We start from the raw sequence: 18,959 nt of genomic DNA, 5'->3' as shown, positions 1-18,959 counted from the left end.
AAAAAATGCCTCGAAAAATTTTAGGCTTGAATAGATGGCGATATTTCTTTGGCCCATACTCGAGTAGACGGCCACAGCGTTTGATATTTAACAAATATCAGTGATAGCCCGCCGCCATTGCCCTGTGCTTCGTCGGATGACTGTATTGTTTTATAGACTGTGCCTTGGCAGCGCCGATATATCTGGTGACTGTACTGACTCTGTTCTCTTGTATGTATAATGTTGGTCTCGGTTAGCGACGTGATTATGATAGGATAAATAAATAATTAATAATAAATAAATATTATGGGACATTATTACACAAATTGACTAAGTCCCACAGTAAGCTCAATAAGGCTTGTGTTGAGGGTACTTAGACAATGATATACATAATATGTAAATATTTATAAATACTTAAATACATAGAAAACACCCATGACTCAGGAACAAATATCCATGCTCATCACACGAATAAATGCCCTTACCAGGATTTGAACCCGGGACCATCGGCATCGTAGGCAGGGTCACTACCCACTAGGCCAAACTGGTCGTCAAGGATGACTAACGACTAAGACTTTCTGTATCTAAAAGTCACAAAAAGTGAAGGTTCCCTGTTCGCTATCATGTCGATACCATCCCTTATATACTCGCTTCATAAGTAAATAGGCTTAAGTACCTAAATGATTTTACCTCATAGGGGACAAAAAAACACCATATCACAGATATAAACATTGGCTTACCCTCAGGCGCCCACACGTGTAAACTGGCCAAGACAAATGCAATCGTGATTTATAAAAATAAAGATTTAAAATAGAATAGAATTGGAGACCTTTTAATAGGCCTCTGGGCGGTTAGAGGTTGAAGTGGATTATAAGGTTATTAAATCACGAATCAATAAACTAGGGTAATGTATTCGTTAAAACTCAAAAACCAATTAACTCTTCTTCTTCCTCGCGTTGTCCCAGCATATTTCCACGTCTCATGGGAGCCGGGGGTCTGCTTGAGACCTAATCTCCAGAATTGACATAGGAACTAGTCTTACGAAAGCGACTGCCATCTGACCTTCCAACCCAATGGGTAAACTTTGGGATTCGTCCGGTTTCCTCACGATGATTTCCTTCACTGAAAAGCGACTGGTAAATATCAAATGATATTTCGTACATAAGTTCCGAAAATCTCGTTGGTACGAGCCGGTTTGAACCCTCGGCCTCCGGATTGAATGTCGACGCTCTTACCGCTTTTAAATTACCAAAAACCAATTAACTGTTTCATTTTAATTTGCTTCCCAGTCCGCAAGAAATGTCGTGTCGATGGCTGCTCCAACCATCTCCTAGTCAGCCAAGATGACCAGCTCATCCTCGTCAAGCCAAACCTCATGATAGAATACGACAACTTCGAGTACACCGTGGAACAAACCAACGAGATCTGCTTCCAGAAGAACAGCTTTGATATCAGCAAGTTGGGGAATGGACTGGCGATCAAGAGCAGGAAATATAACTTTGCGGTGCTGTATAATACGGATGGGGATGTCAAAGTTGGGGTAAGTGATAAGTCAGAATGTAAGACAGTTTTGTACTTGTGATAAACGGCATAAATGTGAAAACAAGCGTCCACAAATCATGCCCGTTACCTCTGTGCGTGGCGAAATCTATCGTAAGAAAATTGAACTGCTTAGCGGATCTGACGTCTCAAATGACCTCGAAAACATCGTCGGTAACAATGAGCTATCCATATAAAAGTAATTCACCGGGTTGGAAAAAGCTTCGGTAGCTCAGTTGGTTAGAGCAACTGAATCTGTGTTTCTGGAGCTTGCGGCTTAGAACTCCATCGGAACTGTGATTTTTTTTATTTAATTTTTTTTATGTTTGTTATCAGACGGTGCTTCTATATAAAATTATCCCCAATAACATTCTTCTTCAGGTTTACAAATCCCACCTAAACCACGTAGACGGTCTCTGCGGTTTCTACGACGGCATCGCCTCCAACGACCGTCGAATGCCGAGCGGCGCGCAAGCGACCAGTGTGGACGAGTTTGGACGAAGCTGGGCCAAGCCTGGACTCTCGCCGAAGGCTTGTGAGACTAAAGTCATCCCGCCTGAGAAGCAGAAGCGTGCCTGGGACTTGTGTGACGTCATCACGTGAGTAGAGGTTTCATCATAATTATCTTAGCATTTCTACCAAGTTTAGTCTTTACGAAGGTTACGATAAAACTGCCTCCCATGACCGATGAATGCCCACCGGTTGGCAAGCGTCTAGTGAGAACGAGTTTGGACGAAGCTGAGCCAAGCCCGGACTCTCGATAGCTTGTGAGACTAAAGCTATACGGCCTGAGAAGCTGAAGCGTGCTTGGGACTTGTGTGACGCCATCATGTCAGTAGAGGTTTCATCATAATTTTCTTAGCAATTCTACCAAGTTTAGTCTTCACGAAGGTTACGATAAAACTGCCTCCCGCGACCGACGAATGCCCAGCGGTTGGCAAGCGTCTAGTGTGGACGCGTTTATACGTAGCTGGGGGAAGCCTCGATAGCTTGTGAGACTAAAACCATACCGCTTGAGAAGCAGAAGCGCGCTTGGGACTTGTGCGACGTCACTACGCAAGTAACAGGAAATCTAATGATCTCTACTCTAATGTTGCCGTGTAGATTAGAGCTCACGGCTTGGTGTCTCGATTTATTTTTTAATTTTCTTATGGTCCCAAGGAATACCTTAGCTATATAATTTAAAGAGCTACTATCAATTTTAATCTCTATCGCGCCGTCGAACTCACACTAAAATTAATATTCCTTATCACATCTGTGGTCTGGTAATTCTGGCAGCATGAGTGTTTAGTAGAGAAACAATGATTAAGATACAAATAGGAATACTCTGCCTTATAATATCAAACACCGTATTGTGAACTGCGTGCAGGTGCTGTGTGGGGAGCGTACGTTTAACGGACTACATGGCCTCTCGTACTTAAAATTGCCTTACCGCATGATCTTCTGTGTAAATTATAGCGTATAACTATACTTTTCTTCAACAGCAAAGAACCTCTCTCAAAATGTGCAAAGGTCCTCAACCTGGACTTATGGCGCAACATCTGCCTGGAGAAGCTCTGCAAATGCACAGAACTGATGATCGACGGCAGGCAACGTACTGAGGAGGAGTGCCGATGTCTCCTGGTTGAGAAAATGGTGGCGGAGTGCCTGGCAGCTGACAAGGACTTGGATATCGCGGCGTGGAGGATGAATTTGAACTGTCGTAAGTATTATATCATATTCCACGAGTCTATCTAAGCTCAGCAAATGCTCGGAGCTGATGGTCGACGGCAGACAACGTACGAAAGTGGAGTGCCGATATCTATTAGTTGAGAAGATTGTGGTGGAATGTCTGGCAGCTGATAAGGACTTGCACATTGCGGCGTGGAGGATGAATTTGAACTGTCGTATGTATTATATCATATTCCAATAGTCTATCTAAGCTCAGCTAATGCCATGAGCTGATGGTCGACGGCAGACAACGTACGAAAGAGGAGTGCCGTTCTCTATTAGTTGAGAAGATGGTGGCGGAGTGTCGAGTAACTGATAAGGACTTGGACATCGCGGCGTGGAGGTTGAATTTGAACTGACGTACGTATTATATCATACTTCTAGAGTCAGTCTAAGCTCTGCAAATGCCCGGAGCTGATGGTCGATGGCAGGCAACGTACGAAAGAGGAGTGCCGATGTCTATTACTTGAGCAGATTGTGGCGGAATGTCTGACAGCTGATAAGAACTTTAGCGGCGTAGAGGATTAATTTAAATTGTCATATGTATTTTTTCATTGTAACATAACATAGAAAACGAAAAAACTGTCTATTAAAATATTATTTAGATTTACTGACTCGCTAGGTATTTTAGAACGGATACACTTTTGGACACACAAGATACATAAAATATTTGACTCCCATTTCCAAAGAAGTCAAGAGAGCTGCTGTTCTATCTAGCGAGATTTAGTTTATTTATTTATTGTACCTACATGATTTGTGAATGTGATCTCGGATAACAACATTTGGAGAAAATTATTTCTATAACTTGTTCTTTTAATTGCATGTATCAACATAGGTATAAACCTGAATATCTTACTATAAAAAATGTATCTTACTTTTCCGTTGACTTGCATGACATTTGAATGTACATCTGGTCTCCCGCGATACAGGCCTAGCCTCTCTCCTCTCCTGGAAACTCTGTTGTCAACCCAGTTATGCACCAACTCCTAAGAACAACTGCTGTATTCTTTGTATGTGTCCTTTTTTTGTGCAATAAACATATCTTTTTACCTTTATCTTTTAGCCGCGGACTGCCCAGCCCCGCTCGTCCACTACGACTGCTACAGCAAGACTTGTGAGCCAACATGCTCGACGAGCAGCAACCGCCAAACTTGCTCCACGCAGCCCGGACAATGCTTCCCTGGCTGCTACTGCCCTGAAGGAAAACTGAGAAAGGGAGATAAGTGTGTTACACCACAGGAGTGTTTGGACTGTAAGTACTTAGCCAACATAGATGGCGAGTCGAACTCGACAGACATGCGCGATGCTCACACAATGCGTCTGTAATGTGAAATCTATATTTATAAAAAAAAAGGTGTAATGTATTAAAAATCTTCTCATGGTGATCTCGCGAAGCGAATGTTTTGTAAGTGTTTATATATTTTGCTTTTATATACTATGTCGGTGGCAAACAAGCATACGGCCCGCCTGATGGTAAGCAGTATCCGTAGCCTATGTACGCCTGCAACTCCAGAGGAGTTACATGCGCGTTGCCGACCCTAACCTCCTCCCGCCCCTCGTTGAGCTCATACAACATACATACATACATATTACACATTACATTACATTATATTATTTTATTATATTATTTTTATATTTATATTATTATTTTTACATATTGTAAAAAGCCTAACCTGAGAAGAAAAATAAATATATGTATAATAATTCTGCCTATATACGTCCCACTGCTGGGCACAGGAGGCCTGTGCGCGACAGGGCTTGGGCGATAGTCCCCACGCTGGCCCAATGCGGGTTAGGGACTTCACATACACCTTTGAATTTCTTCGCGTATGTATGCAGGTTTCCTCACGATGTTTTCCTTCACCGATAAGTTAGTGGTGAATGTCAAATGATATTCCGTAGTCAGGATTTCAACCCGCGACCTCCGGATTGAAAGTCGGACATCATTTCCACTAGGCCATCACCGCTTTTACGTAAAAAACCTCGAATATTTCTCAAAATTCTTCTATGGTAACTTTTTTAATTTCCTTGAAAATCTTAAGTATGTTTTCCAACCATTTGAAAATATTTTGCAACTGGACAGTCAAGTTGTATGTAGTCAAATCTCGTCTACATAAATTAAAGGCAAGATTTTCATCCTATATTTTTTTCTAGGTAACTGCCATGGTTTAGGCTTACCGGCTCAATATACCACGTTCGAGGGAGACGACATGCCTTGTCTCGGTAACTGCACTTATCTCGCTTCTAGAGATAGGAACGAAACAGGACAGCATAAGTACGAGGTGGGTTCTCTCCGGGCTGATCTATTTTGACTAATATCTTATACTGCATTATTCGTTCATTCATTCTTTTAAAATTATTGGTTCAGTCCAGCGGGACTATTTCGCCAGTACCAAGGTATTAGGTGCTTTAAATATGTCTAAAATTCTACGGTTAGTACAAGACAGTGTACAGTGATTTGATTCAGGGATTGTACAACCGGTTTTATTTAATACCTGTAAAACTATTGTCAAACTATTACCGCTATAAAAAGAATACCTATATTCCTATTAGAGGTATTGTTTTCATTTCGCTTTTGTTTTTACCGCTATATATATACTATTTACAATATTAAATGCCTTTATTCAATACCGCTATTCATTGCACTTCAAAGGTAAGATGTCAATCAGACACTACTACTAAATCACAACAAATAGGTGTAATATAACTGTGAAAACTAATTAAACCTAAGTACTAATATTTTATTTTCTAATCAGTTTGTATAAAACAACTACATATAATTAGTAAGATACTTATAAAATAAGACAAAATAAAACTAAACCTAACTAAAAAATTTAAAAATCCCTAAAAACTACCTTCTAAGCCTAGGCCCCTCGGCAAGGTGTCCATCACGCAGGCAGCGTTCCCGCGCTGTAATATTGTAATGTTACGCGATAACATTCTGCATAGCTGGCTGAAGTGTCTACTATTTTTCTGTCCTTCATTTTATTCGAAAAGGAAAAGCCTAGCCAAAGTACTAAGTCCGAAATATTCTGACAATTTAGCAATACGGCAATGCGATATTATGAAGAAACAAATAAAGGAGTGTATTGACATTGACATGTATTACCGGTAATGGTTTTGAAGGGTAACATGTCAAATACAGGTATTGTTGTCTAATGGCAAAATCGCTAATAGACATGAATACCGTTATTGATTATACCGGTAATCAAAGCTTTAGTGATATAAATAGCGAAATACAACTATAACTGGTTATACCTCATTTAAAACCGGTAGTCAGAATACCGGTAACGATCCCTGATTTGATAAGCTCTTTGTAAGGCGATAGCTGGACTATACAAAGAGCACGTGGACTACCGGCCGTTGACTCCAAAATTATGGTTAAATGCGTTTCAAGATTAATTCTCCATTCATTGCACACTACCACATTAATTTACTGTATAATAAGCAAAACATTAATGGTAAAAAACACAGAAATTAATCACGAGGCGTGACTATCAAGTTGGCGCTCGAACCGGAAGTCTACTGCATTGTTTGTTTTGTGTTAACTGAATTGTCAAACGTCAACTTTTGACAACTAGTGTTGCCACATTATGGACAGAGTCATATAGCGTCATTTACATCAGGTTTCAAATTAGAAGCACGAATTAGCTTAGATCAACAATTAGTAACTCTTTGGTTATAAGCATTGGCTCCAGTGGAGCCGCTGTTCGGGTCCAATCCCACATGGGTCATATAGTATTCATTACATTTTTTTTCTTAAGTAAACCATTTTTATATTACCGTCAGGTTTACGCTACTAACGGACCTTGCGAAGGAAAAGCCAGCGCTACCTGCACCAAATCAGTGCACGTCATTTACGAAAAGAACGTGATCCATGTCACCAAGGATCCTGTCACTAAGAAGGTAACTCTCTGCTAATATTTACCAGTAAGTCAACAGGAGGGTGTTAAACTGAATTCTTCTATTTTATCTTTTTCTATGGTAACTCCTTGGTACACCCTCGATAAGAAGTAGTTTAATTCCGCTACCTAAAGGTTGTCTGGAAGAGATCGCTTTTTATCGATAAGACCGTCTGTCGTTAACCTCTTCTTGATGTGTTGTATTATTTGTATTGTTTCTTTATTGAGGTGTGCAGTAATAGTACATTACGATTCAAGTGCAAAAAATAGGAAATTCGAAACGACCGAAGGGAGTGTTTTAAATCGACACGAGTTGCGAATTACCTATTCGCACATGTATCGTACAACGTTTTACAGTACATATGGCCCTTTAAATGTTCGACATAGTAACGTAATATGCTAATTTTCGCACTAGTGCGGTAAAGTAGGACCAAATGTACTGTAAAGAGTATTTGTATAGTATTGTAGATGCGATAAACAAACACATCTAAAAGTTTCATCATTTCGGTTACTAATTCGGTTATTTTCGCTTATTAATTTTAGCCCCGAGTAACACCGAGTCGACATGTATGGTCGACATTTATGTATAATTAATAACAGCAACGGTGAAGTTTAAAAACATATGAAAACATCTAAATTTATATTAAAAAAACTGTGCATCTTTAATCGATGTTTTGTTTGCAGCTGGTGACGAGCTTTGGCAGCAGTGTAATATTCAAGTACCCCGTGAAGAAGGACTGGGTGACCGTCAGCATGATCAACAAACAGGATGTTATTGTCAAACTGCATGACGCGTTTATGGAGGTAAGTTTATCTTATGCACTTTTCTAACTTCTCAGTGTAGAATCCATGACAATCGCTCGGCTCACGATTGGGTACTCCAAGCACTCAAATCTTAAAAGAAGAAAAAGAAAAAGAAAAAAAAAAAAGAAGAAGAACAGCGCTAGAAGTCGCTAGAAGATGAGGACATTTCATGGGTCTTTCTATGTATATTTTCTCCTGTGTTTTTGTGTTTACGAATAAAATATTTCTTGTTTTTAACCTTTTCGCCGCCACGTCAATGAAGTAAAAAGTGTCATCAACGCCACGTCAAAAATTGCACGTATACAAACGTGACCAAAACCACAACTTGATATGAAGTCGTGGCGTGTGGGGCACGAAATGTACTGACTTTATATCAAGTCAGTGGCAGCGAAAAGATTAAATTGTGGTGTTTCTCAATAGAAAAAAAAAGCTAAAAAAACTTCAATAAGCAGTAGTAAAAGAAGACTTTTTTTAGCTAACGGTGCTGAACGCCAAGATGGAGTTTGGCATCCGCGTTCCTTCACACGTGTACGCGAACGCCACGGAGGGCCTGTGCGGTGTCTGCGCCGGCTACCAGGAGGCATTAGTCACTAGCAATGGGACTCTCACAGGAGACTTTGAACTAGTAAGTAGAATTAACGTAAATATTTATTTTCCTTTTTATTGTGGAACGTACAGTCAAGTGTAAAAATATGGGTGTTTTTTTTAATACCACGTCGGTGGCAAACAAGCATACGGCCCGCCGGTAAGCAGTCACCGTAGCCTATGGACGCCTGCAACTCCAGAGTTGTTACATGCGCGTTGCCGACCCTTTAAAAATCTGTACACTCCTTTTTTGAAGAACCCCATACTGTATACCCTCGGGAAAACCTCAAAAATATGTCCCATAGCATCTTATTCCAGTGTAATAAGAGCGTAGTACAATATTTATGAGGCGATTCTCTCGATACATATTTTTGCAGCTGACTGTACCACATATAAATTGTATATACAGATGTCAATCACAATGAAACCTAACCTAACCTTACTTATGGTAGGTTAGGTTATGTAAACCTTAAAGTGCAGATGTCGCTAGTGACGTTGTCACAGTTGTAATGGTTGAATTTATGGAGTGTGGAATTAAGAGGAGTGACATCTCTTATGGTAGAACTGTTGCAAAAGTGTCCAGCTGTCAGCTATAAATAATAGTTCCAAATCTCTCCAGAGTAGCGCTAGAGTAGCTAAGAACCTAGGCGCTATTATCGGAGTGAAGTGCGCTGTCTATGATTCGATTTTTTTTCAATTATTTTAGGTATTGTAGCGCCACCTATTTATGGTTTTTTGATGACACTTTTTGGTACATGGAGATTTATTTCCTTACCTCCACCTTCCGAAGGTAGAATTCGCGATGAATGACGGATGGCCAGCTGGTGGAATTGGTAACGCATTGTACCGGCAATCCAAAGATGTGGGTTCGAGTCCCACGTTGGCCAGAATTGATCATCGTTGATTTTTTTTTTCATTGTTATGGACATCTGTATATACAATTTATAGTAAGTAGAATATTGCATCGTATATGTATTGTAGTCAAGCAGGTTTTCGCAACTCTTCAACTAGCGCTTATTTAGACTGAGGAGAGATAGGCTAGTCCAGCTAGCACCACTACTCGAGAAATCATATCAAACTTTTGATATTAGATGAGCCGCAACGCAGGCTTCGTCAGGAGAGTAAAACCATTAATCAGCAACAGGCGTCGTCATTGCACACGAATGTTCGTCATTTTTAATACATAGTAATTTCATTTAAAAAGGACCACCCCGAAACGCATGCGGTTCAAAAGTTCTTATTACGCTAGCAGCGTTTCCACGTTGTATAGCCAATGAAATCCCCTGCACCAGATACGACCCGGGGCGTGGATCATCCCTAAGTCGGCGACCAAGTTCTTTTGCAAAAGCCTTAGCCGCCTCTGTTCCCCAGGGTCTCGCAGTCTCCACTGCAATTGGGACCAAACCGTACTTTCCAGGGCACTGTACTTAGCGTGCTTGAGTTTAGCCTCCGACCACCACCATGACCAGTGTGGCCTAGTGGGTAGTGACCCTGCCTTCGAAGCCAATGGTCCCGGGCTCAAATCCTGGTAAGGGCATTTATTCGTGTGATGAGCGTGGATATTTGTTCGCGAGTCATGGGTGTTTTCTATGTATTTACGTATTTATAAATATTTATATATTATATATATCATTGTCTAAGTACCCTCAACACAAGCCTTATTAAGCTTACTGTGGGACTTAGTCAATTTGTGTAATAATGTCCCATAATATTTATTTATTATTATTTATTTATTTATCCTATCATAATCACGTCGCTAACCGAGACCAACAATATTTATTTACATTCAGCAGCTGCGCCAGATTAATGTAATGTAGTTGGATAAATGTAGAAAACTTGTATGTATACTGTAGGAGGTAAAACAGGAGCATATTGGCTTAAGGTGTTAATGTCAAAGTATCGGCTGAATTTGAGGCCACAACGTGGCAGACTAGACTTAGGGGTCGTGTAGACAGCCAAGATGGAGTTAGGCATCTGCGTTCCTTCCCATGTGTTCGCCAATGCTACAGAGGGCCTGTGTAGTGTCTACGCTGGTTCCCAGGAGTCATTAGTCACTCAGCAACAGTACTCATATAGGAGATATTGAACTGGTGAGTATAGTGCGTGCATAGGGCAGGAGCCTTGCTTTTTTTATACTACATCGGTGGCAAACAAGCATACGGCCCGCCGCTTATCGGCGAGTGTCAAAGTCAAATTATCAATATCAATAAAGACCGAAGGAGTCTGCTTAAATTGCGAAGTGCTATAATCTACATTAACTCCGATCGTCACCGCAGATAAGGTGGCAGATTAACTTAGGGGAAATCAACGTTTCTCTCCTTCGGTACATTAAGAATAAAGAATTTTGACTAAGTGATTGTCATTCCACTTCTATTTTTCTAAATCTATCTTAATTTCCAGTACGGCAAGAGTTGGCAAGCCACCCCAACCGCCCTTTCTACCCTGGGCATGTCACCACAAGACCAGTGCGACCAGCCACCGCCGCCAGAACCCGAGTGTGTACCGCCACCAGCCGACCAGAACGTCTGTTACAACCTGTTCGACAAGGAAAAGTTTGGACAGGTAAGTTAGCGCATCAAACTAACCTGACAGTTCTGGCTACCCTAGATCCATCGGTGACGGATGGCCTACCAAACATCGAAACATTTCTTATTTCATCTCTATCCATTTTGCATATTCGAGCGATAGAGAGGCAGATAAATACTATTTCTCGATGATGGCGGTAAGTCCAGACGCCACCCTCAGATGGTTACCCATTGGAACGTTATGTCAGTCTAAGCTAATTGCGCAAACTTCGCAAGCTGTCGCTAGACTGTGGCACCCTACTCGGGAAAAATAGAAATACAGACAACATTAGGAAAAAGTGGGGGAATTAGGAACCGAGGTAAGCATGAAATTTTCTGGGTTGAAGACTCCATATTTTGTTATTATCTTGTATGTTCTTAATGTCTTGTATACATTAAGTTTTTTTCTGAGGCTAACGTGACGTGACAAAACGTGTTTAAATATATCTGAACGTCTTACGTCTTGATAACAGGTTGTGATTGGATATTTTTGTGAATACTTCAACCACTCCGATATATCTGATGGCAAGTATACCAGTAAAACCTTTCCTCTACAGTGTCATGCATTAGTGGACCCACAGCCGTTCTTAGAAGCATGCGAGAAGGACATCTGCGATAATGCCACAGACCTATGTTCGACACTGGAGAACTATGCCAGCGCCTGTCGAAGACAGGGCGTTTGTCTCGACTGGAGAGGCACACTTTGTCCTAGTACTTGGTAAGTTTTTTTTATTTAATAAGAAATACACAGCAATATTCATTTAACATATTTTTTGCCAAACTGCTTGACAGTTTGTTGGCGAACGGTGGCACTCAACATTCTTCCTTGATCTACTATGTAAGATGTAGGTACCTACTAACAGCAACATACTTAGCTGACCAGTCCTTGGGTCTTATCTAATTGCAACAAGGTTCAAAACTGGTCAGAGAACTGTGACACTGATGAAATATTTGTATCAGGGAACATACTCAAAATACAATCTTATATTATATCTAACATTATATTTACCAATATTGAATTTGGATCACCGTTTATCTAAGAAGCAGGTATCCTTCCACAGAATAAATAATAGCACTACCGTTCAGAAATGACACTTCCTACAAAACCGAAATTTGACAGCGATTCAGGGACTAATTATGCTGTCCCTTTCTAATGTACGGCACTATCCCTTTCGGCCATTTAGGGTTGTCAAAATTAAAGTCATTATCTTATCTGTGGTCGTACACGTATAGGGACGTCAAGTTGTGCCAACCCTAATAAGTGCTCGGAGCAATGCTGAGGCGAATGGTGCCGAGCCGGGAAAAGCCGAAAGTAGGAGTGTCGCCCCACTGGTAGCACATACGGCCCGGCTACGACTTCGCGCGGCGGCGGCAGCGGCGAGCGGCGGCCATAAGTGGGAACGAAAGGTCGGATCGCTGCGTCTTGCTCCAACCTATGCTCGCCGCTCGCCGCTGCCGACTCCGTAATGGCCGGGGCGTTAATCCAGTGCTTTGGTCGTTTTAAGTGTATTTAGATTTGGCCTTAAACGCTTTACTTTGTAATTATTATTTACCAAGCGCATCTAAACGAAACGTCTCCGCTTTAGCTACGGCAAAAATGCTTTCGATTACCTGGCTGTTGTTCTCAACAGATCTCATCTCCCAACCGATTTTGTTAGATTATGTATTTTTTTTGCTTTAGGGAATATTTCAAAATGGCTGATTTATTGGGGTTCGCAAGAGCTTCTAGTAACTAGGGATAACTTTAAAATGAATTGGTTTTACAGCCAAGCACCATTCGTGTACCGTCCCTGCGTAGACTGTGAGAGGACCTGCGAGAACCACGATGAGTTAGAAAAGGACCCCATGAAATGCGACAAGAAACCAATGGAGGGCTGCTTCTGTCCAGAAGGAAAGGTAATTTGGACGAGTATAAGTACTCTTCTAGTAAAGTTGATTGGAGCTTATCCAGTAACGTGCTTCATGTAACACCCAACTAGCAAAAGAGTCTCAGGTTGCGCACTTTATAAAACTGATGAGCTTATAGAGCTCTTATTATTGTTTTGGAACATATCATCACTCTTATATTAGTCTTAGACAAGCTAGTACCGGCTTTAGTAAGGTCAGTCTTATTACCTAGTCTTATATATGTATATAAGAGCATTTTATAATACTATTATAAACCTCTTGCTCTTACAAGAACATTTACGAAGTCTCATTGAACTTGAGAGTGCCTGGTCTTATATCCCCTTTCTCTAAGTACATTTGATTTTATATTAGACTTTATAAATGCTATTGTAAGAATGTAAGACTAATATCAACATAGTATAATACTATTATAAGCCTCTTGGTCCTACAATAACATTTACGAAGTCTCATTGAACTTGAGAGTACCTAGTCTTATATCCCCTTTCTCTAAGTTCATTTGATTTTATATTAGACTTTATAAATGCTATTGTAAGAATGTAAGACTAATATCAACATAGTATAATACTATTATAAGCCTCTTGGTCCTACAATAACATTTACGAAGTCTTATTGAACTTGAGAGTGCCTGGTCTTATATCCCCTTTCTCTAAGTTCATTTGATTTTATATTAGACTTTATATATGCTATTGTAAGAATGTAAGACTAATATCAACATAGTATTATACTATTATAAGCCTCTTGGTCCTACAATAACATTTACGAAGTCTCATTGAACTTGACTAATGTCAACATAGCATAAGAACACTGCAAGTACGTACTTTTCTGATCTTAATTAAAGCTATAAACAAGCATAATAAGATCAACAGCAGCACTTTAGTAAGATATTAGAGTGATATAGGATAAAGATACTTATATCACAAAAGACAAGATCAATATAAGATCGTTTGATCTTAAATCGATTTTGGGAACACTTGTAAGTATGATATTTAATTATTTAATTATTTTTTTTTGTAATTTAAAGTAAGAGTGTAATTTTAAATAGGTATGGATTACGACAACTGGAAAAAACGTTCGAGAAGTGATGGTTATCGGCAGAAAATTCAGAAGTACAAAAAAATCATAAGTAAATCAAATACATACACAGCTCCTGCCAAGACAAGGTAGTGTTGGTGAAAATATTAGTGAGGGTTCTGTAGGTTCTGCTTGCATGAAAGATGTAGAGGTTGAGGACAATGTTTCAGTATGTGAAATTAATGATTTTAGTGAAAAAGAATCTTCGACCGATGACGAAACAGATTATGAGAAAGATTTTGCCTTAAAAAGTGAATTACAAAAATGGGCGTTAAAATTTAATATCCCTCATGCTATTTATTTGCTAATTATTTTAAACAGAAGACTAAATAATGTTCTACCAAAGGACGCAAGGACACTGCTTAACACAAACAAAGAGATTGTGCAAATTAATGAGTTGTCTCCTGGAATGTATTGGCATAATAGCTTAATAACAAGACTTGTATATTGTGTTTCTTCCCAAGGCCATGTTAATTGTTTTAACATGCGGAAGTCTTTCTTCATCAAGTAATGGTCTATATCCATAAATACAACCATTTTGCATCACCAATCTTGTCACTTAAATAAAAAAAACATTTAGTTTATTAGTATGTGTCAAGTGATCTAGTAAGGATAAACAAATGTATTTAGGGTTTTAGTAAGTAAACCAAGGAACCCTAATTAATTCAACATGGCCATATCATTTGTATTCTGAATGCAGAATTTAGTGTAAATAATCTTAAAATAGTCTAATAGTGCGCTTTAAAAATACACCTACAGCTATGGCTGACTATCAGTACAAATAAAGAAATAAAATAATTATAAACGGATACAAATACCATATTTGATCAGGCGCATGAAGTTTGAAGTGGAAAACAGGGTCTACTTTACAGTAAATAATATTTTCCCACGTGATTACATACCGTAAAACATAAACACACACGATGATAACGAGCACGTTATTATATTTAAACATAATTCATAAACAGTTAGATAAATACTTACACTAACATATTTATGTCACGCTGCTGCATTTATTTTCACTCGTACACTTATACTTCACAAATAGAATGTTTCAACTCTCTGTGTGACCTTACAAAAAATCTAAATAAGCTTATTTAGGCTCATAAGATTCTAACGTTGGACCAATATAAGCCTATGTAGGCTTACAAGATACTTACGTAAAAGCGATATTAGCCTAAGGTAGCTTAAATAAGTTTTGGAAAGATTACTGTAAATGCAAGCAGCATTCAATTAGACTGATATTAGAACGATATCAAAATAAATACGCTTATAATTTGTGCCCAAATCCGGGCTTATACCTACGATGATATTATAAGATCAATATAAGAGCGAAAAAATTGTAGTCTTGAGACTATTCTAAGCGTGTTTTTGCTAGTTGGGCAGCTATGCGTAGATAGACTACCATGAGTAAAAAAATATCCCCGTGACATGTGATACTAAACCTGTAGACAGTGGCTTCTGTGACAAACATAAACCTTTCTTTCCAAGTTAGATTCCCTTTAAGACTTTCATAATCTCATAAAACAAATCACACGAAGGAGCATAGCTGTATTGTTATACATTAAGTTATGTAAAAATGTTTTCCATAATGTCCAATGAGGTAAAATGAGGACAACGTTTATATGGAGAAGCGGTCGTCGCCACTTTAATAGACTTGGACATGATTTTATACCTACTAGAAGTATCTGGATTTAAACTAATTTCGGTACTGGTTTTATCAGGTTCGAGTAGAGAACAGCTGTATAGAGCCACAGAAATGTTTCCCTTGCGATGCCAATAAGGAACACTACGCGGGAGACGAGTGGCAAGTAAGTAAACAACAATAATAAAAAATGTTTTTTTTTCTAAATATACAAATCTTTTAATTAATTTGCAATTTCAGGAAGACGCATGCAGCAAATGCACATGCAGCAAGCTGGAGGGCGAACGCGTCGCGCACGTGTCTTGCACGAAAATGACGTGCTCCGTGCCCGTGTGCGCGCAAGGCGAAGAACTTCTCACTACACCTCGACCTGGCGCTTGCTGCCCGGAGTACTTGTGCGGTGAGTTTACCCTATATTCCGCTAGATGGCGCTTTAGTGGATGACACGGTGTCTAGATCGCGCTAACGGTGAGTCGACGTGGGAGCTATACAACTAGTAAGCTCGTTGTGTCAAAGTTCGCTTCGTGCGGGAACAAACTTCTCATCACGTCTAGAGCTAGCTGTCGGGAGTACTTGTGCGGTTAGTTTACCCAATATTCCGCTAGATGGCGCTTTAGCAGATGACACGGTATCTAGCTAGATCGCGCTAACGGTGTCTCGACGAAGGAATATACCCACACCACGCCCTAGAGGTTGCTGTCCGGAGTTGCGATGAAAAAAATCCGGAAAAACACGGGAAAATTTCCAAACGACTCGTGTTTTTCAAGTTTCTTTCGAAAAATAATGCAAATTTCAGTTACAATACTTCCGAAAAAAAACGGATAAAGCCAAAAAAAAGTTTTTTTTAACTTCTGTATTTTTCCCATTGATGTACGTAATAGGGGTAGATGAGGTACCAGGCGCTCGATCGTGAGCCACAAAATATAGGTTCCGGGACCTATATTGAATTAGTCGTACGGGTGACGCTGAAGTGTCAACATTATCATCAAATTCGATAAAATATTGCCAAAGAATGCCGTGTTGCGCCTTTTTCCAGTGCTTCAATAGCTCCAAGTACAAAAACAAAGCTCACGGTATCACTTTTCATTCGTAAGTACTGTTATAACATTTGAAAACATATTTTTTTCTAAATAAAATTAAAAATTTCCTTGTTATTGAGTGAGCGCGACAGCTAAATAATGCATTACCCATGTGAGTAACACGTTTATCCGAGTGTCAAGTAGGCCTGCCCACTTCATGCATTGTAGAGTCAGCAATTTTTTTTATAAATAATGCAACTTTTTAAATCATGTGCTCCTATTCCTTGAAACTATAGAATGTAACCGGTTTTTATTTTAATATACGAATAACCGGTTGTTAACCAAAAATTCAGTTTTTCTGATAGTATTGTTAAAACAATATCTTGCATTAACTTGAAATCCAAATATCGGGAATAGTCCATCAAAAATTACTAAATAGTACTTGTACAACAATAGGAAAACTATGGACAACATTTTTAACGAGAGCTCGATTTACAATTTTAATATGCGAGTTATAGTGTAGTTTTAAGATGTATTTATGTATGTTGAAAACTGTGTAAAAATATTTAGAACAGATATTAGATCAATCAAATTTAACCTTTTATCATAAACAAAAGAAATAAATAATATGGCCTGGTCTGGCCTAGTGGGCAGTGACCCTGCCTATAAAGCCGATGGTCCCGTCCCGGGTTCAAAGTTCTAATGATGGAATCCATGAAGAATTGAGGGAACACTTAAAGTCTTATAGGTACACATATAGTGATTTTTGTGGTTTTTGTTTACAAATTAAGCATTTTCATCCAAAAACTGGCAATTAGTGTAGTGGAACTGCTGATTATAAACAGAACGAAACTCCCTAACTACGTATTTACCGTTTGAGTATTTGTTTTAATTTGTCCTCTTTGTAGAGCAACTAAGGTGATGAAAATGAAAACGATGAAAATCAGAACGAATACTTTAAATTGAACATTCTAATGTAAGGGCACGCTGCCGTCTCAAATCGAGAAAAGTGGGACATTGCTAATTTCGCCTTCGATAGGGAATGATTAAAAAAAATATAACTTCAAAATGAGTATTAACGTTAAAAAAATGAAAACTATAATGTTTAGAGAAAAAACTTTCACTTATTTCTATTTTAAAACGAGCTGCAGCTGTGGAAATGCCTAGCGATTGAATTGTGAAAATTAAAAATGATGCTCGGTTTCGTTTTTGATACAATTTTTTTTTTCTCCATACATTATAATTTTCCTTTTTATACCGCCCTCTCCGCATATTTTTTTTAATTGTATAGATAAACTATCGGTTTTACATATAAAATACATACAGTTTTACATATTTTATTTGTGTTAGCGAAAAAAAAAATTGTTTTCCATAAAATAAATAAAGTGCCTATTTATTTTAATTTCGTATATATTTTATAAATATTTGTTTCCTGACCGCTGTTTGTATAAAGACCGCCGTTGAAGGCGCTTATTCCCATGACTTACAACTTGTCCAATATAAGTGAATCCGTATACGTATCGTAACTATGAATAAACAAGGTTCACACTTTTATATTGGTTATCTTGAGTCGTGCGCTCGGTGAACGATTGGAATATATAAATACCAGGAGTAACTACGAATTACCAGTGATTACATTATCTCTTGTCAAGCGTACTTGTCTTTTCCGAAAAACCATCAGAAGTGAAACCTCGAGATCCCTATCAACTGAGATCATATCGTTATACTGGTTTTCTCGAGGCGACACGTTAGTTGATCATAGTGAATAGTCAACCAGGGTTTCAGAAGTAAAAAAGCGGCCAAGTGCGAGTCGGACTCGCCCAAGAAGGGTTCCTTTATGACGTATTAAAAAAAAACTACTTAAACTACTAGATCTCGTTCAACATTTTACCACTTTGGACACACATTTTACCACTTTGGTAGTGTCTCTCGCGCAAACTATTCACTTTAGAAAAAAAATATATTAGGAACCTACATATCATTTTTGAAGACCTATCCATAGCTACCCCACACGTATGGGTTTGACGAAAAAAAAAATTTTTTTAATTTTATGACGTATTAAAAAAACTACTCACTAGATCTCGTTCAAACCAATTTTCGTTAGAAGTTTGCATCGTAATGTATATCATATATTTTTTTAGATTTTTCATTCTGTTATTTTAGAAGTTACAGGGGGGGGGGACACACTTTTTTTCACTTTGGGAGGTTCTCTCGCGCAAACTATTCAGTTTAG

General features: G+C 38.9%; 1 protein-coding gene and 1 non-coding gene across 2 annotated transcripts in view; both read left to right on the top strand.

The window, feature by feature from the left end:
• Positions 1 to 18,959, top strand: part of LOC133521644 (hemocytin) — a 98,352-nt gene that overhangs the window by 59,308 nt on the left and 20,085 nt on the right. Inside the window, exons 56-68 of the mRNA XM_061856726.1 lie at positions 1,269 to 1,519; positions 1,900 to 2,117; positions 3,003 to 3,220; positions 4,292 to 4,480; positions 5,383 to 5,510; positions 7,018 to 7,134; positions 7,815 to 7,934; positions 8,410 to 8,559; positions 10,920 to 11,081; positions 11,641 to 11,801; positions 12,850 to 12,979; positions 15,787 to 15,873; positions 15,948 to 16,107. Of these exons, the coding sequence (XP_061712710.1) occupies positions 1,269 to 1,519; positions 1,900 to 2,117; positions 3,003 to 3,220; positions 4,292 to 4,480; positions 5,383 to 5,510; positions 7,018 to 7,134; positions 7,815 to 7,934; positions 8,410 to 8,559; positions 10,920 to 11,081; positions 11,641 to 11,801; positions 12,850 to 12,979; positions 15,787 to 15,873; positions 15,948 to 16,107 (2,091 nt within the window). The remainder of the gene's footprint in view (positions 1 to 1,268; positions 1,520 to 1,899; positions 2,118 to 3,002; positions 3,221 to 4,291; positions 4,481 to 5,382; positions 5,511 to 7,017; positions 7,135 to 7,814; positions 7,935 to 8,409; positions 8,560 to 10,919; positions 11,082 to 11,640; positions 11,802 to 12,849; positions 12,980 to 15,786; positions 15,874 to 15,947; positions 16,108 to 18,959) is intronic.
• On the top strand, positions 9,335 to 9,406 carry Trnaa-ggc (transfer RNA alanine (anticodon GGC)). Its single transcript has one exon. It is a non-coding gene; the product is annotated as a tRNA-Ala (tRNA).

Source organism: Cydia pomonella, chromosome 9 (genome assembly GCF_033807575.1).
Source record: "Cydia pomonella isolate Wapato2018A chromosome 9, ilCydPomo1, whole genome shotgun sequence".
Lineage (NCBI taxonomy): Eukaryota > Metazoa > Arthropoda > Insecta > Lepidoptera > Tortricidae > Cydia > Cydia pomonella.
Note: the sequence above shows the minus strand (reverse complement) of the source record. Positions and strands in the feature narration are given on the sequence as shown.